Genomic DNA, 21,470 nt, shown 5'->3' with positions numbered 1-21,470 from the left:
ACGGGTAGGGTTAGGGTTAGGGGTAGCGTTAGGGTTATGGCATGTGCACTCAGTGCGGATTTGGCCGCGGATCCGCAGCGGATTGGCCGCGGATCCGCAGCGGATTGGCCGCGGATCCACAGCGGATTGGCCGCTGCGAATTCGTAGCAGTTTTCCATCAGGTTTACAGTACCATGTACACCTATGGAAAACCAAATCCACTGTGCCAATGGTGCGGAAAATTCCGTGCAGAAACGCTGCGTTGTATTTTCCGCAGCATGTCAATTCTTTGTGCGGATTCCGCAGCGTTTTACACCTGTTCCTCAATAGGAATCCGCAGGTGAAATCCGCACAAAAAAACACTGGAAATCTGCTGTAAATCCGCAGGTAAAACGCAGTGCCTTTTACCTGCAGATTTTTCAAAAATCGTGCGGAAAAATCTCACACGAATCCGCAACGTGGGCACATAGCCTTAGGGTTAGGGTTGGAATTAGAGTTAGGGTTGGAATTAGGGCTAGTTTTGGAAATAGGGTTAAGATTAGGCTTGTGGTTAGGGTTACGGATAGGGTTAGGGGTGTGTTGGGGTTACAGTTGTGGTTAGGGTTGGGATTAGGGTTAGGGTTGGGATTAGGGTTAGGATTAGGGTTAGGGTTGGAATTAGGGTTACGGGTGTGTTGCGGTTAGGGTTGTGGTTAGGGGTGTGTTGGGGTTAGGGTTGTGATTAGGGTTATGGCTACAGTTGGGATTAGGATTAGGGGTGTGTTGGGGTTAGTGTTGAAGTTAGAATTGAGGGGTTTCCACTGTTTAGGCACATCAGGGGTCTCCAAACGCAACATGGCGCCACCATTGATTCCAGCCAATCTTGCGTTCAAAAAGTCAAATGGTGCTCCCTCCCTTCCAAGCCCCTACGTGCGCCCAAACAGTGGTTTACCCCCACATTTGGGGTACCAGCGTACTCAGGACAAACTGGGCAACAACTGTTGGGGTCCAATTTCTCCTGTTACCCTTGCAAAAATAAAAAATTACTTGCTAAAACATAATTTTTGAGGAAAGAACAATTATTTTTTATTTTCACGGCTCTGCGTTATAAACTTCTGTGAAGCACTTGGGGGTTGAAAGTGCTCACCACACATCTAGATAAGTTCCTTCGGGGGTCTAGTTTCCAAAATGGGGTCACTTGTGTGGTGTTTCTACTGTTTAGGCACATCAGGGGCTCTGCAAATGCAACGTGATGCCCGCAGACCATTCCATCAAAGTCTGCATTTCAAATGTCACTACTTCCCTTCCGAGCCCTGACGTGTGCCCAAACAGTGGTTTACCCCCACATATGGGGTACCAGCACACTCACAACAAACTGGGCAACAAATATTGGGGCCCAATTTCTCCTGTTACCCTTGTGAAAATAAAAAATTGCTTGCTAAAACATCTTTTTTGAGGAAAGAAAAATGATTTTTTATTGTCACGGCTCTGCGTTGTAAACTTCTGTGAAGCACTTGGGGGTTGAACGTGCTCATCACACATCTAGGTAAGTTCCTTGGGGGGTCTAGTTTCCAAAATGGGGTCACTTGTGGGGGGTTTCTACTGTTTAGGCACATCAGGGGCTCTGCAAATGCAATGTGACGGCCGCAGACCATTCCATCAAAGTCTGCATTTCAAATGTCACTACTTCCCTTCCAAGCCCTGACGTGTGCCCAAACAGTGGTTTACCCCCACATATGGGGTATCAGCGTACTCTCAACAAACTGAGCAACAAATATTGGGGTCCAATTTCTCCTGTTACCCTTGTGAAAATAAAAAATTGCTTGCTAAAACATCTTTTTTGAGGAAAGAAAAATGATTTTTTATTTTCACGGCTCTGCGTTGTAAACTTCTGTGAAGCACTTGGGGGTTGAACGTGCTCACCACACATCTAGATAAGTTCCTTGGGGGGTCTAGTTTCCAAAATGGGGTCACTTGTGGGGGGTTTCTACTGTTTAGGCATATCAGGGGCTCTGCAAACGTAACATGATGCCCGCAGACCATTCCATCAAAGTCTGCATTCCAAAACGTCACTACTTCCCTTCCGAGCCCCGGCATGTGCCCAAACAGTGGTTTACCCCCATATATAGGGTATCAGCGTACTCAGAAGAAACTGGACAACAACTTTTGGGTCCAATTTCTCCTGTTACTCTTGCAAAAATAAAAAATTCTGGGCTAAAAAAATATTTTTGAGGAAAGGAAACACATTTATTATTTTCACGGCTCTGCGTTATAAACTTCTGTGAAGCACTTGGGGGTTCAAAGTGCTCACCACACATCTAGATAAGTTCCCTTGGGGGTCTAGTTTCCAAAATGGAGTCACTTGTGGGGAGTTACTACTGTTTAGGCACATCAGGGGCTCTGCAAAAGCAACCTGACGCCCGCAGAGCATTCCATCAAAGTCTGCATTTCAAAACGTCACTACTTCCCTTCCGAACCCCGACGTGTGCCAAAACAGTGGTTTACCCCCACATATGGGGTATCAGCATACTCAGGAGAAACTGGATAACAACTTTTGGGGTCCAATTTCTCCTGTTACCCTTGGGAAAATAAAAAATTGTGGGCTAAAAAATCATTTTTGAGAAAAGAAAAATTATTTTTTATTTTCATGGCTCTGCGTTATAAACTTCTGTGAAGCACTTGGGGGTTCAAAGTGCTCACCACACATCTAGATTAGTTCCTTGGGAGGTCTAGTTTCCAAAATGGGGTCACTTGTGCGGGAGCTCCAATGTTTAGGCACACAGGGGCTCTCCAAACGCGACATGGTGTCCGCTAATGATTGGAGCTAATTTTCCATTGAAAAAGCCAAATGGCGTGCCTTCCCTTCCGAGCCCTGCCGTGCGCCCAAACAGTGGTTTACCCCCACATATGGAGTATCATCGTACTCAGGACAAACTGGACAACAACATTTGGGGTCCAATTTCTCCTATTACCCTTGGGAAAATAAAAAATTCTGGGCTAAAAATCATTTTTGAGGAAAGAAAAATTATTTTTTATTTTCACGGCTCTGCGTTATAAACTTCTGTGAAGCACCTGGGGGTTATAAGTGCTCACTATGCATCTAGATAAGTTCCTTGGGGGGTCTAGTTTCCAAAATGGGGTCACTTGTAGGGGATCTCCAATGTTTAGGCACACAGGGGCTCTCCAAACGCGACATGGTGTTTGCTAACGATTGGAGCTAATTTTCCATTCAAAAAGTGAAATGGCACGCCTCCCCTTCCGAGCCTTGCCGTGCACCCAAACAGTGGTTTACCCCCACATATGAGGTATCGGCATACTCAGGAGAAATTGCCCAACAAATTTTAGGATCCATTTTATCCTGTTGCCCTTGTGAAAATGAAAGAATTGAGGCTAAAAGAAATTTTGTGTGAAAAAAAAGTACTTTTTCATTTTTGCGGATCAATTTGTGAAGCACCTGGGGGTTTAAAGTGCTCACTATGCCTCTAGATAAGTTCCTTGGGGGGTCTAGTTTCCAAAATGGGGTCACTTGTGGAGGAGCTCCAATGTTTAGGCACACAGGGGCATTCCAAACGCGACATGGTGTCCGCTAACGATGGAGATAATTTTTAATTCAAAAAGTCAAATGGCGCTCCTTCCCTTCTGAGCCTTACCATGTGCCCAAACAGTGGTTTACCCCCACATGTGATGTATCGGTGTACTCAGGAGAAATTGCCCAACAAAATTTAGGATCCATTTTATCCTGTTGCCCATGTGAAAATGAAAAAAATGAGGCTAAAATAATTTTTTTGTGATAAAAAAGTACTTTTTCATTTTTACGGATCAATTTGTGAAGCACCTGGGGGTTTAAAGTGCTCACTATGCTTCTAGATAAGTTTCTTGGGGGGTCTAGTTTCCAAAATGGGGTCACTTGTGGGGGAGCTCCAATGTTTAGGCACACGGGGGCTCTCCAAACGCGACATAGTGTCCGCTAAAGATTGGAGCCAATTTTTCATTGAAAAAGTCAAATGGCGCTCCTTCCCTTCCGAGCCCTGCCGTGCGCCCAAACAGTGGTTTACCCCCACATATGAGGTATCAGCGTACTCAGGACAAATTGGACAACAACGATCGTGGTCCAGTTTCTCCTTTTACCCTTGGGAAAATAAAAAAATTGTTGCTAAAAGATCATTTTTGTGACTAAAAAGTTAAATGTTCATTTTTTACTTCCATGTTGCTTCTGCTGCTGTGAAACACCTGAAGGGTTAATAAACTTCTTGAATGTGGTTTTGAGCACCTTGAGGGGTGCAGTTTTTAGAATGGTGTCACTTTTGGGTATTTTCAGCCATATAGAACCCTCAAAATGACTTCAAATGTGAGGTGGTCCCTAAAAAAAATGGTTTTGTAAATTTTGTTGTAAAAATGAGAAATCACTGGTCAAATTTTAACCCTTATAACTTCCTAGCAAAAAAAAAATGTGTTTCCAAAATTGTGCTGATGTAAAGTAGACATGTGGGAAACGTTATTTATTAACTATCTTGTGTCACATAACTCTCTGGTTTAACAGAATAAAAATTCAAAATGTGAAAATTGCGAAATTTTCTAAATTTTCGCCAAATTTCCATTTTTTTCACAAATAAACTCAGAAATTATCGACCTAAATTTACCACTAACATGAAGCCCAATATGTCACGAAAAAACAATCTCAGAATCGCTAGGATCCGTTGAAGCGTTCCTGAGTTATTACCTCATAAAGGGACACTGGTCAGAATTGCAAAAAACGGCAAGGTCATTAAGGCCAAAATAGGCTGGGTCATGAAGGGGTTAATAAGTGTTCTTGGTTGTTGGCTAAACACGTTTTTCGCGTTTTTTTATGAGGGCGTGAGGGTTGTATTGGCGTTTTTTAGAACTTATTTAACTCCATTCAACAATGAACAAATCACTACCAAGTTTTAAAGCAAAAACGCTGGCAAATAGCTCAAAATTTTACCTGGGCATTTTCTGAGCCTTCCCGTTGACTTGTAAAGTATAAAGGGTCTTCAGAGCTGAAGACTCCAGAAGAATGGTCAGCTCACTTTTCAACTGCTAAAACTGAAGTAGGTAAAAGACATTCAAATGCACTAAGAAATGAACACGTTCATTTTAGTTGTTTATTAGCACTTTTCAGAAAAGTTTTGGAGCGGACCATACCTGCCTTAACAAAAACCCTGTGTGAACATACCATTAGCATTCCCTGCCATTGTATTCTAAAATGCTAATTGATTGATTACTTTTTCTAAAGGTACCTTCACACTAAGCGACTTTACAACGAGAACGACAACGATCCGTGACGTTGCAGCGTCCTGGATAGCGATCTCGTTGTGTTTGACACGCAGCAGCGATCTGGATCCTGCTGTGATATCGCTGGTCGGAGCTAGAAGTCCAGAACTTTATTTCGTCGTCAGATCACCCGCTGTCATCGCTGGATCGGTGTGTGTGACACCGATCCAGCGATGTGTTCACTTGTAACCAGGGTAAATATCGGGTTACTAAGTGCAGGGCCGCGCTTAGTAACCCGATATTTACCCTGGTTACCATTGTAAAAGTTAAAAAAAAACACTAAATACTCACCTTCTGAAGTCTGTCACGTCCCCCAGCGTCCACGTGCTGCTGCAGAGAGCTTTCCCTGCACTGTGTCAGCGCCAGCCGTAAAGCAGAGCACAGCAGTGACGTCACCGCTGTTACTGCCGGCGCCGCTGACACATTCAGTGCAGGAAGCTCTCTGCAGCAGCGCGTGGACGCCGAGGGAGGTGACAGACTTCAGAAGGTGAGTATGTAGTGTTTTTTTTTTACTTTTACAATGGTAACCAGGGTAAATATCGGGTTACTAAGCGCGGCCCTGCACTTAGTAACCCGATGTTTACCCTGGTTACCCGGGTGCTGCAGGGGGACTTCGGCATCATTGAAGACAGTTTCAACGATGCCGAAGTCTTTCCCCTGATCGTTGGTCACTGGAGAGAGCTGTCTGTGTGACAGCTCCCCAGCGACCACGCAACGACTTACCAACGATCACGATCGCTGGTCGTGATCGTTGGTAAGTAGTTTAGTGTGACGGTACCTTTAGATATTTTTGCTGGTGGATGTTAATTGGTTAATTTGATTAAAGTGCATATCCAAAGTAGCTTGTTCTTTTGTCCTGCTCTAGGCCACCATACATTAGATCACCTGTTTATCCCAGCCAGTCTGGGGTTGTTGGACGCCCCATGTTTTCCTCACCGCATCCCAACTATGGCAACTCACAGGTTCCAATGATGCATCAGCCTGATCAGTACGGGTAGGTAGAACTGTCCATGCCTTGGGACCCTGGCCATTAGATATTTTATTATTAGATATATTTGTTCTTTTCATTTATTTTATTAACTGTTTGCATATGGACTGCTTGTTCTTTGACTTTTTGTTGCATGTAATCCCTGCTGTGGTGTGTTTGCTGGCAGAGGAAGTTTCACTGATACTAATCTAGATGATGGGAAGTGCATGTCTACTAGGCATTTCCACAACATATCGCATGGCTCATGGTCTTTCTACCCTTTATGCCTGCAAAGGTGCCTCACAAGAACCGAGGCACTCATTTAACTTGTTTCCTTTTGTGGTTGACATTTTGTATGTTTTTGTCTGAGATGTGTTTTGTGACATTGTTGATGAATATGATTGCAATATTTTCTGCTCCAGTTACTCAGATCTGACTTTTTCAAAAAAGGTGTATTGACCTTGAATTTATTCATAGCATGGTGTTTTTCAATCTTTTTGCTTTTTAAAGAGGACAATTATCTTTTCCAGGAAGATTAGAAATGCTTTTGTATTTTTTGCTTTTCTTCAAGTCGTTTAGTGGTTTGTCAGTTTCTGATTTTTTTTTTAGGTCATGCTGTTATCATTCGTAGAGACTGAAAGCACTGAAAAGAAAACATTTATTTAGCCTTTTTTTAAGGGTCATAGAACTCTGGACATAAAAAAAAGAAAAATACACCTTATAGAATATAAAGATCCGGTGACATTTTTTACTTCAAGGGTTTTTTTGTACCCAGTTTTCCTTTTTTTTAACTTTACATAGTCCATGGACCTGTTTCACTAAGACTAGATTATCTCTAAAGATGAGTATGCAGGAGTGGCATGCTCCAAATTTATGAAGAGGCACAAGCCAATTAATGAATAAGGCACAGGACATGTGCCTTTCCAGAAATGTTACTCCAGAATGAGTAACATTTATGGCATAAGGTATGACACAACTTTTTGTGAATTTGTAGGGTGGGCTTTGCCACGATTTGTCTCCCCCCCCCTCCTCCTCAGCTCTGCCTAGTTTGACAGAGCTGGCCAAAAACTGATGTGAAAATACTAAAAGTTGTAAAATATTTGCAAATATTAATTTAGCAAAAAATGGGTGGTATTTGAAGTGAAATAGCTTGAGAAATCATGGTTTTTATCTACAGTATATCTAGTCAAGGTAGGTCATGTAGAACTTATCAGAAAAAAAATGTGTGTCTTTTTTTTTTTTTAAAGCTGTATATTACAAAATGTTAATCTTTTAAATATTAAGAAGTATTGAGTGAAAAAAATTCCAGAAAATTATCAAAAACATCTACTATTATTGTCAGTATGACTGACAAAATATTGACAGGTGCATGACAGTGAACACATGAAGCATATGAATTTAGTTTGTAACCAAAATATGCATTCTTATCAGCAGTGATTTGTTCATATTTCATATGCATGCAAACGGCTACAATAAAAGTCATGAAATATTTTATCATATATAGTTTTTGACCAATATATCTTCCTAGAATCATAGAATGTTGGAGTTGGAAGGGACCTCCAGGGTCATCGTGTCCAGCCCCCTGCTCAGTGAAGGACCTACTAAACCATTTCAAATACGTCTGTCCAGCCTCTGTTTAAAGACTTCCATTGAAAAAGAACTCCCCACCTCTCGTGGCAGCCTGTTCCACTCTTTGATCATCCTCACTGTCAAAAAGTTTTCTCTAATATCGAATCTGAATCTCCCTGTTTCATTCCATTGCTTCTCGTGTTTCCATGTGCAAATGAGAATGAGGATGATGCCTCTACATTGTGACATCCTTTCAATCTCTTAAAGTATTTTCTGTATCATGAAAGGGATAATTGGCATAATTGCAATAATATACAAACTCTATGTTCATCAAAGTTTGATTTTTATCTGTATTCCATTCCCTTCAGTCATGCTCTCTCGGCTAGTAGTGAAGTCTGCCTCAATTTCAATAATGGGCTGATTTGTCCTAATGTCACTAATGACAGCCTGTTCCCCCAGCATGTGCAATGAAGTTAGCTGTAGGTCTTCAGCTTCATTTTTTATCGGCACATGCTCACATCTGCTCACATTACTTCACTCCCTTTCGGTATGCACAAAGTATATTTCACAGATACTGGAAGATAGTCATCCTTAAGACCGACCCAGCTTACCTTCCGAAAGTTGCAACACAGTTCCATATGACCCAAGAAATCTCTCTGCCCTCCTTCTTCCCCAATCCCAAAAGTGAGGGGGGAAAAGTGCTGCATACGTTAGATGTACAAAGATTCCTAGTCCAGTATCTGGCAGCTACGAAGGAGTGTAGGAAGGATAGGTCTCTTTTTGTATGTTTCCAGGGTGTTACGCCAGAGGCAACGAGTTCCAAGAGTGGACCCACTGGACCGTAGAACTTACCCTCCCCCAAGCGAGCTCACCAGATAGACCAACCCCTATACAGGGATCGTTTGAGAGCAAGCTCAGGGTCCTCTAGAACCACGGATGTGAGGACCAGGGATTGGCTCAGGGAAACCAAAGAGAGAAACTGAAAAGGAACTAGGCAGGGAGGGAACCAGGGTGGAACAGGCAGAGGAAGGGGAAATGGAAGAGACGAAAGGGGTACTGAAACTGTTAATAGGCTGTGGAGAGCGGATGAGAAGGTGAACACTGGACTGAGGAGAAGATGAGGCAGGAACCAGGGAAACACAGGATGGGTGCAGGATCTGGAAGAAAGGGAGGACAAGGGTTAAACAGTAAAACAGAGCAAGCGAAGAAAGCAGCAACAAGGCGGCCCTACTATAGCAAGAGAACTTGATAATCAGGCGCCTCCACTAAGGGAGGGTGGCCTCAAATACCTGATGCTTGTCCTCTATTGGACAGGAGCTGGGTCAGGTCACGCAGAAAAGGGAAAAGTGAGGAGAGTGCGTGCGGTCAGGCCCTAAGGCGCCTGCGCAAACCATAGGAGCATGTGGCCGTTGGCAGGGAAGGAGCACGCCGGGACACCTGCACTGACTCCGGGCGGGGAGCACGGACAGCAGACCGGAGAAGGGAGGAAGAGGCGGCGTGGGTGGCAGCGGACCCGGCGGCAGCAAGCAGGGAGCCCAGGGGAAGAGGAGAGGTAACAGTACCCCCTCTCTTACTCCCCCCCTCCTCTACTCTTAAGGTACCGTCACACTAAGCGACGCTGCAGCGATACAGACAACAATGCCGATCGCTGCAGCGTTGCTGTTTGGTTGCTGGAGAGCTGTCACACAGACCGCTCTCCAGCGACCAACGATGCCGAGGTCCCTGGGTAACCAGGGTAAACATCGGGTTGCTAAGCGCAGGGCCGCGCTTAGTAACCCGATGTTTACCCTGGTTACCAGTGTAAAATGTAAAAAAACAAACACTACATACTCACCTTCGCGTCCCCCGGCGTCCTCTTCCTGCACTGACAGAGTGCCGGCCCTAACAGCAGAGCGGTGACGTCACCGCTGTGCTGTGCTTTCACTTTACGGCCAGCGCTCAGTCAGTGTAGGAAGCGGACGGCGAGGGACATGTGACAGACATCAGAGGGTGAGTATGTACTGTTTGTTTTTTTACATTTTACACTGGTAACCAGGGTAAACATTGGGTTACTAAGCGCGGCCCTGCGCTTAGTAACCCGATATTTACCCTGGTTACCATTGTAAAACATCGCTGGTATCGTTGCTTTTGCTGTCAAACACAACGATACACGGCGATCTGACGACCAAATAAAGTTCTGAACTTTAATCAACGTCCAGCGATGTCACAGCAGGATCCTGATCGCTGCTGCGTGACAAACACAACGATATCGCTAGCCAGGACGCTGCAACGTCACGGATCGCTAGCGATATCATTTAGTGTGAAGGTACCTTTAGACAAAAATCTTTCAAGAATGTGAGGAGCATTAATGTTCTCCCGGGGTTCCCAAGACCTCTCCTCAGGACCAAAGCCCTTCCAATCTATCAAAAAGAAAGTTTTGCCCCTGACCCTCTTGGAAGCTAGAATATTCTTCACCTCAAAAACGTTATCCTCAGAGACCAGTGGAGGAGAGGAACTAGGGACAGGATGGAAACGATTTAGCTTCAGGAGAGACGTAGAAGACGTGAGGAATGCGTAGCAAAGCAGGCAACCTGAGCTTATAGGCTACATTGTTGATGCGCCGGAGGACTTCAAAAGGACCGATGTAATGAGGTCCTAACTGGTAAGAGGGTATCTTCAATCTAATATATTTAGAGGAAAGCCAAACCCTCTCGCCTGTAAGATAAGTTGGAGCATCCAGGCACCTTTTGTCAGCATGCCTCTTCATGCGTTCTCCCGCCCTCTTGAGTGCCTTCTTAGTCTCCAGCCAAATCTTGGAGAATTCTACAGTTACAGAGTCAGCTGCAGGAACCCCGGAGGTGGTAGAGACGGGCAACGGAACAACTTAACCTCCAGGAGCCCACACCGAGCCCTCCAAAATCAAGATGTAAATTGCACTCCATAGTCTGACACAATGTGTAGTGGGAATCCATGAAGTCGGAAGACATGCTGGATGAAAACTTTTGCCAGCTCAGGAGCGGAGGGTAGCCATTGTAGCGGAACAAAGTGCGCCATTTTGGAGAACCAATTTACTACCACTAGGATTGTAGTGAAAACAGAAGAACAAGGCAGATCTGTGATAATATCCAAGGCTATGTGTTGCCAAGGAGTAGAAGGAACAGGTAATGGAAGTAGGAGTCCAGAAGGTAATTGTCTGGGAACTTTGACCTTGGCACAGGAGGAACATGAGGCAGAGTAGTCAATCACATCTTGGCGGAGAGAGGGCCACCAATAAAACCGAGTAATCAACCTCACGGGAACCACAGAGATGACCTTGGCCGGATCGATGATGTGAGAGACGTCCTCCAAGTCTTGAGTCTGAAGAGACCGTGATAATGTGTGTGCCTTGACATTCTTCTGACCAGGATGGAAATGCAACTCAAAGTCGAAGCGAGCGAAGAATAAGGACCACCTGGCCTGTCGGGAATTGAGTCTCTGGGCTGACTGGATATAGGCCAGGTTCTTATGGTCAGTAAAAATGGTAAACGGATGAACAGCCCCTTCCAGCAGATGGCGCCATTCCATTAGGGCCATCTTGATGGCTAGCAACTCTCGATCCCCGATAGAATAGTTGCATTCTGCAGGAGAGGAGGCCTTAGAAAAGAATCCACAGGAAACCAATCGACCAGAAGAGGACCTCTGGGACAACACTGCGCCGGCCCCAGTGGAAGACGCATCTACTTCTAGGATAAATGGTTTATTCACCTCTGGTCGATGTAATACAGGCGTGGTTGAAAAAGCCTGTTTAAGGTTTTAAAGGGCCTTTTCGGCCTCCAGAGACCAGGTAGTAGAGCTGACTCCCCTCCGAGTGAGGAAAGAGATTGGCTTGATAATGGATGAATAATGTGGGATAAACTGTCGGTAGTAATTGGCAAAACCGAGGAAGCGTCGGATAGCTTTAAACCCAATCGGACGAGACCACTGGAAGATTGCAGACAACTTCTCCGGGTCCATCTCTAATCCATACTCATAGACAATATACCCTAAAAAGGGCAAGGAAGACTGCTCGAAGAGACACTTCTCCATCTTCGCATATAGACGGTTCTCCCGCAGGCACTGCAGGACCAGGCGGACGCTCTTCGGTGAGAAGACAAATCCGGAGAAAAGACGAGAGTGTTGTCAAGGTAGACCACAATGCAGGAGTAAAGCAGGTCCCGAAAGATGTCTTTGACAAATTCTTGAAAAACTGTGGGAGCATTACACAGACCAAAGGGCATGACGAGATACTTATAGTGTCCATCCCGGGTGTTAAAAGCAGTCTTCCACTCATTCCCGGAGCAAATACGAACAAAGTTGTAGGCTCCACGAAGATCCAACTTAGAGAAAATCCGAGCCATCTCAGGCGATCAAAGCGCTGCGGAATTAGCGGCAGAGGATACTTATTCTTAATCGTGATGTCATTCAGACCTCTGTAATCGATGCAAGGCTGAAGAGAGCCATCCTTCTTTTTCACGAAGAAAAAATCGGCATCGGCAGGCGAGGAGGATTTTCTTATAAAACCCTTGGCGAGGTTCTCTTAGGTGTATTCAGACATGGCAGACGTCTCAGCAGGAGACAGTGTATGATTCGACCTCTGGGCGGCGTGGTTCCGGAATGTAATTCGACTGGACAGTCATAGGGTCGATGGGGTGGAAGGGTCTCAGCCTTCTTATCGAAAATGTCAGCAAAGGATCAATAGGCAGAAGGCAAGCCCACAGGACCAAAAGATTGGAAAGTGGTGACCTGGCGGACAGATCCAAAGCACCTCTCTTGACACGGATGCCCCCACTGGAGGATCTCACCGGAACGCCAATCCAAGAAGGGTTCTTGAGTCCAAAGCCAAGGAAGACCGAGAAGCAGCAGATGCGATAAGTTGGGCAAAACGTAGAAAGCAATCTTCTCTTGATGCAGAGCCCCAATCCGCAGAATTACCTTCACCGTGACCATGGAGACGGACTCCTGCAGAGGCTTACCGTCTACGGAGGCAATCATACGAGGGCATTTTAGAGAGACCACAGGAATCTGATACTACTTCACCTCCTTGAGCCGAATAAAGTTACCTGCCACACCCGAGTCCACATAAGCTAGTTCAGAACCACGTCTCTGACCCTGGACAATCAGAACAGAAAAAGTAAGAGGTGGAGAGGATTCATACACACCTAGGGAGACCTCTCTTACCTGGCCTAGGTGGAGGCGTTTCCCGGCCTTTCAGGACACGAGCGCAGGAAATGAGAAGTACCACCGCAGTATAAGCACAGACCCTGTGCCAACCTCTCTCTCCTTCGTTGCTCCGCCATCTTAACCTGGTCTACCTGCATGGGTTCCGGTGCAGCACTGCCAGAAGAACCCAAAGACCGAGGACTGAGGGGTCTATGAGCTGAAGAAGAGGAAGGCCGAAAAGGTCTCCTCTCTCTGGCAGCCTCTCGAGAGCACTCTACCGAGAGAGTGCCCCTTTGGAGGTTAAATAGGCACTCCGTAGTGGAAGCGAGCCATCCAGGCTCATCAAAAACCCTCCAGAAAGTGTCCATAAAGGTAGCTATACTAGACACAATGGGATCGTCTCGTTTCCAGAGGAGATTCACCCAGGAAAGAGCCTCTCCCTCTAAATGAGATACAATAAATGCAACTTTAGCCCGGTCTGTAGGGTACTGCTGGGGAAGCAACTCAAAGTGTTGGCGACACTGTTAAGAAAACTCTGACACAGCTTGGGGTCGCCGCCATAAGGAGGCGGTTTACCAAGATGAGGTGAGGATGCAGAAGCGAAGTCAAAAAGCCGGGAAGCCGACTGCAAAGAAAGCAGGCGGTCATCCACGGAGGCCATATATGACAGGATGTGAGCCTTTGTATCTCGTTGCTGAACTAGTTCCTGCTGGAGACTGGCCAACTGGGTGGCATTCCCGGGATCTGCGGCCTGTAAGGCAGACAGCCAGGAATCCATTGACGTCATAAAAGACATGATACGAGTCTGGTTCTCCTACAAGAAAACCAACTCCTTCTGGGCAGAGGCCCCAGCGGGGTCCATGGCCTGATTATTCTGTTATGCCGGAGGCGACGAGTTCCAAGACAGGGTCCACGGAAGGGACAGAAGGCATCAAAGGCCACACTGGCAAGATGGATAAGAGACGCTATCACCCTATTCTATTCCTCAAATGGAGCAGCCGTCCCAGAGGAGATAAGAGCCCATTCAACCAGAGCGGTGGTGACTTCCTGGGCAGAGAGAGCCGGCGCCTCGATAAGGCAGATATGTAGAGCCGCTACTTGGTCTTCTCCCTCTACATTCTTTAATCACTACTGGCTAGACTTGACCTCTTTTTAAGACCTCACCTTTGGGAGATCGGTTCTGGAGGCAGTGGTCCCCCCCTAATGTACAATATATGTAATTCTCTCCATAGTGCCATCATGGGGGAAAGAGAAAATCATAGTTACTTACTGATAAAGGTATTTCTCTGATCCCATGATGGCACCCATACATTCCCTCCCTTCACGTATACAGTAGGTGTGCACACTAGAATTAGTTAGTTATTTAGTAATTAGCCACGCTGTGCCTCTATTAAGCTTGAATTGATTATTTTGTTTTGTATAACCATTCGAGTTGCAGCTGAAGTTCTATTTGATTCTCTGTAAACCAACTGATGTGGGAGAGGTACCGCCTTTTTCACCTGTAGGTTTCCTGTTCCTGAGGGCGGAACCCCTCTCTCCAATGGTGCTGTCATGGGATCAGAGAAATACCGTTATCGGTAAGCAACTATGATTTTTGTATTTATAAAAACAATGATCATCTCCTTCACGAAAAGGATTGCGCAAGAAATGCATAAATTAGTGTCGCTTGTGACAAGCAACCAACACCATCTCTGATGGACACTAATTTCAGATTATTTTTGTTGTGGTTTGCTGTAGCTTTCTAGAGCATTAAGACTGAATAAAAATATGTAATTGTAATTTAAACACAGTGGGACAAATGCCAGCTACCCCATATCACTGCTCAATCACATGGTGTCTGGCATTGCTACATCCATCTCGTGCCTTATCAATAATATAACTGTATTATTTACAGACTGCTACCCATATCTTCATCAGTTCTTCAGTTGTACAACATATTATTCTGGATTATTGTCTAATGTTTTAGGGCTTTCTCTTCATATCCATAATACTAAGCTGATTTCCTCTCACTATCCTAAAATCATCCTGAAATGTCTGCTACACTCCTTGCCGAGGCTTTAATACTGGCTGCGATAGTCCTTACCGCTGATTGGTTGTACTATATCATACTATGTGATAAATGCTAGGCATGGTTTGGAAGACTGAGTAGCATTTAATTAAAGCTTAGCAATGAATGCATTTATGTTCATGTGAATGTATTATTGGTTGAAACTGCCACAGTTTAGGATAAAAAAAAAAATTACTTTCCATTACATTAAAACGAAGAGATCCTTTTTTTTTGTTTGTTTTTTTTTTTTTATGCCTAGGTTCTCGCGTGTTATATCCATTTTTTTTTTTTGTGGATACAGCACATACCCATTATAACATTTGGTGCTATTCACATGTCTATATATTTTTTCACAGACCATGTGTTTATGCAAAACATAAGGAGACCTGTTATTTTTTTGTGGATGGATGACATGGGTCAATAAAAGTCTATGGGTCCGTGAAAAACACAGCACATGCATGCACGCGTGGTCCATGTTTAACATTGCAAAGTATAGAATAAGCTTTGTAATTAACTTATTTCTTTATCTGTCCTTGAAAAACTATGTCACACTGATTGTAAAAACGGACAGACGGATGACACACTGATGGTAAATACCGACCGATGGATAACACACTGATGGTAAAATTAGACACATGGATGGTAAACACGGACCGTAAAATCGGACACACGGATGACACACTGATGGTAAAAACAGACCGATGGATCACACACTAATGGTAAAATTTGACACTCTGATGACACACCGATGGTAAAATCGGATATATGGATGGCACACTGATGGTAAAAACAGACACGCAGATGACACGCTGATGGTAAAATCGGACATAATGATTGGACACATGGATGTCATATTGATGGTAAAAACTGACATATGGATGGTACACTGATGGTAAAAATGGACATATGGATGACACACTGATGGTAAAAATGGACACACGGACCATACATTGATGGTAAAAACGGACACATGGATGTGAATTGGTGAGTTAGTTGCTGAATTGGGAGTACCTATATTCACAATGGGTTAATTTAGGGTGGGGGCTCATAATCAAGGGTTTATAAGGGGCAGCTGGTTGGGGCTCAAGTCCTTTTGGAAGTGCATTGAACAGCAAGGTGGATTGCTGCTGAGGGGAAAAAAAAAATCAATTTAAATCTTCAGCTTAGCGAGTGTGAATGAGCTGAGTGTGACCTGAGCGTAAGTGCGAACGGCGAAAGTGTGTGACTTGTGATTCAGTGACTTTGGATTCAGGGAGTTTCCAAGGGAGGAATTACTGAATTGCTGTCTGTATTTTATTAATACTTTGCATTTATTTTTTATTTAATGCTTCTGTCTGTTGCAATCCCCATTAGGAAATGTGCCCCACTATTGTTAATGCCATCCAGTGCACATCTTGCCACATGTATGCAGTCCTTGATCAGCTGGTCGAGGGTGCATACTGCTGTGCGAGATATTAGCACCTTGTGCATTTGGAATCCCAGATTCTGAATCTAAATGTGCAGCTGGCAACACTGAGATCCATAGACAATATGGAAAAGAGTCTTCTGCTGACTGAGCAAACGCTGAATGGGATAGATGAGGGGGGATGGTAGGATGGAGCTGCAGGACAGTGAAACAGCAAGCTGGGTGACAGTTAGGAAGCAGGGTAGAGGGAAGAGTGCCAGGGAGGCTAGTCCTGATCTGGCACACCCCAATAAGTTTGCTAAGTTGGCAGATGAGGTGGTGCCTGTACAGGGGTAGCACTGCTGCAGTCAGGCATGTCCTCTGAAAGCCGGAGGAGTGACTGCTCCAGTAAGGAGGGAAATAGGAGAGCAGGGCAGGCCAGATAGGTGCTGGTAGTGGGGGACTCAATTACTAGGGGAACAGATGGGGCAATCTGTCACAAAGAGTGATCATGGAACCTGCCTACCTGGTGCTCGAGTCTGACACATCGCTGATTGGGTTGACAGATTACTGGGAGGGGCTGGTGAGGACCCAGCGGTCATGGTGCATATTGGCACAAATGACAAATTTAGAGGTAGGTGGAAGGTCCTTAAAGATGATTTCAGGGAATTAGGCTGCAAGCTGAAAGCAAGGACCTCCAAGGTGGCATTTTCCGAAATACTGCCTGTACCACGTGCCACGCCAGAGAGGCAACGAGATATTAGGGAGGTTAATAAGTGGCTCAAGAATTGGTGTAGGAAGGAGGGGTTTGGGTTCCTGCAGAACTGGGCCGACTTCTCAGTTGGCTACAGGTTCTATGCTAGGGACGGGGTGCACCTCAATGGGGAAGGTGCAACTGTGCTGGGGGAGAAAATGGCTAGAAGGTTGGAGGAGTGTTTAAACTAGGGATTGGTGGGGAGGGTATTAATTTTATAGGAGGGGAAGATAGTGCAGATAGAGACCTGGGCACAAATAAGGAAGTTGGGGGTGGCGGTGGCATGGGGGGTGGGGTTAGAATAATTAATAATTTAAGAAAGAATAGAGGTACAGAGAGATACATAAAGTGCATGTATACTAATGCCAGAAGCATCACCAACAAAATGGACGAATGAGAATTACTGTTGTTGGAGCATAATTATGACATGGTGGGGATATCTGAAACATAGCTGGATGAGAGCCATGACTGGGCTGTTAACTTGCAGGGCTATAGCCTGTTCAGAAATGACCGAACGGGTAAGCGAGGGGGAGGTGTGTGTCTATATGTAAAATCATCCTTAAAACCCATCCTGAGTGATAATATAGGTGAATCTAATGAAAATGTAGAGTCCCTGTGGGTGGAGATAAGGGGAAGGGGAAAAAGTGATAAATTACTGATAGGGGTTAGTTATAAGTCTCCAAAAATAATGCAGTGGAGAATATCCTCGTAAAGCAAATAGATGAAGCTGTGACTCAAGGAGAAGTAATTATTATGGGGGACTTCAACTACCCTGAAATAGATTGGGGAACAGAAACCTGCAGTTCCAGCAAAGGTAATCGGTTTTTGGCAACTATGAGAGACAATTACCTTTCACAACTGGTTCAGGACCCAACAAGAAGGGGGGCACTGCTAGACCTAATATTAACCAACAGGCCAGACCGCATAGCAAATATAAGGGTTGGGGGTCACTTGGGGAATAGTGATCACAAAATAATAAGTTTTCATGTATCCTTTATTAAGATCTGTAGTAGAGGGGTGACAAGGACACTAAACTTCAGGAGGGCAAATTTCCAACGGATGAGAGATGATCTTGGTGCAATTAACTGGGACGATATCCTGAGACATAAAAATACACAAAGAAAATGGGAGACGTTTATTAGCATCCTGGATAGGACCTGTGCACAGTATATACCGTATGGGAATAAACATACTAGAAATAGGAGGAAACCAATATGGCTAAATAGAGCTGTAAGGGGCGCAATAAGTGACAAAAAGAAAGCATTTAGAGAACTAAAGGAAGTAGGTAGTGATGAGGTATTAAATAAATACAGAAAATTAAATAAATTCTGTAAAAAGCAAATCAAGGCAGCAAAGATTGAGACAGAGAGACTCATTGCCAGAGAGAGTAAAAATAATCCCCAAATATTCTTTAACTAAGTAAATAGTAAGAAACTAAAAAATTATAGTGTTTTCCCCCCTTAAAAATAGTGTGGGTGAAATGGTGGATGAGGATGAGGAAAAAGCCAATATGCTAAATTCCTTTTTTTCCATCAGTATTTACACAAGAAAATCCCATGGCAGACAATATGATCAGTGATAACAAAAATTCCCCATTAAATGTCACCTGCTTAACCCAGCAGGAAGTACGGCGACGTGTAAAAATCACTAAAATTGACAAATCTCTGGGCCCGGATGGGATACACCCCCGAGTACTGCAGGAACTAAGTACAGTCATTGATAGACCATTATTTTTAATCTTTAAAGACTCCATAATAACAGGGTCTGTACCACAGGACTGGCTTATAGCAAATGTGGTGCTAATATTCAAAAAGGGGACAAAACCTGAACTCGGAAATTATAGGCCAGTAAGCTTAACCTCTACTCTGGGTAAAATCCTGGAGGGTATTCTAAGGGATGCTATGCTGGAGCATCTGAAGAGGGATAACCTAGACCCAATATAAACATGGGTTTACTAGGGACCGTTCCTGTCAGACTAATCTGATCAATTTCTATGAAGAGGTAAGTTCCGGACTGGACCAAGGGAACCCTGTGGATGTAGTGTATATGGACTTTTCAAAAGCTTTTGATTCGGTGCCACACAAAAGGTTGATGCATAAAATGAGAATAATGGGGATAGGGGAAAATATGTGTAAGTGGGTTAAGAACTGGCTCAGGGATGGGAAACAAAGAGTGGTTATTAATGGAGCACACTCAGACTGGGTCGTGGTTAGCAGTGGGGTACCACATGGCTCAGTATTGGGCCCTCTTCTTTTTAATATATTTATTATTGACCTTGTAGGGGGCATACAGAGGAGAATTTCAATATTTGTAGATGACACTAAACTCTGCAGGGTAATCAATACAGAGGAGGACAATTTTATATTACAGGATGATTTATGTAAACTAGAAGCTTGGGCTGATAAATGGCAAATGAGCTTTAATGGGGATAAATGTAAGGTTATGCACTTGGGTAGAAGTAATAAGATGTATAACTATGTGCTTAATTCTAAAACTCTGGGCAAAACCGTCAATGAAAAAGACCTGGATGTATGGGTGAATGACAAACTCACATTTAGTGGCCAGTGTCAGGCAGCTGCTACAAAGGCAAATAAAATAATGGGATGCTTTAAAAGAGGCATAGATGCTCAGGAGGAGAACATAATTTTACCTCTATACAAGTCACTAGTTTGACCACACTTAGAATACTGTGTACAGTTCTGGTCGCCGATATATAAGAAAGACATAGCTGAACTAGAGCGGGTGCAGAGAAGAGCGACCAAGGTTATTAGAGGACTGGGGGGTCTGCAATACCAAGATAGGTTATTACACTTGGGGCTATTTAGTTTGGAAAAATGAAGGCTAAGGGTTGATCTTATTTTAATGTATAAATATATGAGGGGACAGTACAAAGACCTTTCTGATGATCTTTTTAATCATAGACATGAGACAGGGACAAGGGGGCATCCTCTACCATCCTCTGGAGGAAAGAAGGTTTAAGCATAATAACAGACGCGGATTCTTTACTGTAAGAGCAGTGAGACTATGGAACTCTCTGCCGTATGATGATGTAATGAGTGATTCATTACTTAAATTTAAGAGGGGACTGGATGCCTTTCTTGAAAAGTATAATGTTACAGGTTATATACAGTACAGACCTAAAGTTTGGACACACCTTCTCATTCAAAGATTTTTCTGTATTTTCATGACTATAAAAATTGTACATTCACACTGAAGGCATCAAAACTATGAATTAACACATGTGGAATTATATACTTTACAAAAGTGTGAAACAACTGAAAATATGTCTTGTATTCTAGGTTCTTCAAAGTAGCCACCTTTTGCTTTGATTACAGCTTTGCACACTCTTGGCATTCTCTTGATGAGCTTCGAGAGGTAGTCACCGGAACTGGTCTTCCAACAGTCTTGAAGGAGTTTCCAGAGATGCTTAGCACTTGTTGGCCATTTTGCCTTCACTCTGTGGTCCAGCTCACCCCAAACCATCTAGATTGGGTTCAGGTCTGGTGACTGTGGAGGCCTATCATCTGGCGTAGCACCCCATCGCTCTCCTTCTTGATCAAATAGCCCTTACACAGCCTGGAGGTGTGTTTGGGGTCATTGTTCTGTTGAAAAATAAATGATGGTCCACCTAAACACAAACCCAATGGAATAGCATGCCACGCCAAGATGCTGTGGTAGCCATGTTGGTTCAGTATGCCTTCAATTTTGAATAAATCCCCAACAGTCTCACCAGCAAAGCACCCCCACGCCATCACACCTCCTCCTCCATGCTTCACGGTGGGAACCAGGCATGTAGAGTCCATCCGTTCACCTTTTCTGCGTCGTACAAAGACACGGTCGTTGGAACCAAAGATCTCAAATTTGGACTCATCAGACCAAAGCACAGATTTCCACTGGTCTAATGTCCATTCCTTGTGTTCTTTAGCCCAAACAAGTCTCTTCTGCTTGTTGCCTGTCCTTAGCAGTGGTTTCCTAGCAGCTATTTTACCTTGAAGGCCTGCTGCACAAAGTCTCCTCTTAACAGTTGTTGTAGAGATGTGTCTGCTGCTAGAACTCTGTTTGGCATTGACCTGGTCTCTAATCTGAGCTGCTGTTAACCTGTGATTTCTGAGGCTGGTGACTCGGATAAACTTATCCTCAGAAGCAGAGGTGACTCTTGGTCTTCCTTTCCTGGGGCGGTCCTCATGTGAGCCAGTTTCTTTGTAGCGCTTGATGGTTTTTGCAACTGCACTTGGGGACACACTCAAAGTTTTCCCAATTTTTCAGACTGACTGACCTTCATTTCTTAAAGTAATGATGGCCACTCGTTTTTCTTTACTTAGCTGCTTTTTTCTTGCCATAA

At 44.3% G+C, this 21,470-nt stretch overlaps 1 protein-coding gene across 14 annotated transcripts in view; it reads left to right on the top strand.

Moving 5' to 3' along the window:
* The window catches only part of ARID1B (AT-rich interaction domain 1B), a 1,358,614-nt gene that overhangs the window by 727,240 nt on the left and 609,904 nt on the right, over positions 1-21,470 (top strand). For 9 of the 14 annotated variants that reach the window (XR_013221738.1, XM_077289047.1, XM_077289045.1 and 6 more), the window contains one exon: positions 6,116-6,244. The exons of the other annotated variants lie outside the window; for them this stretch is intronic. Coding sequence is in view for 8 of the 9 variants with exons in the window: in XM_077289047.1 (XP_077145162.1) it covers positions 6,116-6,244 (129 nt within the window). In the remaining variant the exon portion in view is untranslated. The remainder of the gene's footprint in view (positions 1-6,115; positions 6,245-21,470) is intronic. 14 annotated transcript variants of the gene reach the window in all.

The sequence above is a fragment of the Ranitomeya variabilis genome, chromosome 2 (genome assembly GCF_051348905.1).
Source record: "Ranitomeya variabilis isolate aRanVar5 chromosome 2, aRanVar5.hap1, whole genome shotgun sequence".
Taxonomy (NCBI): Eukaryota; Metazoa; Chordata; class Amphibia; order Anura; family Dendrobatidae; genus Ranitomeya; species Ranitomeya variabilis.
This window is presented reverse-complemented; position numbering and strand designations above follow the sequence as displayed.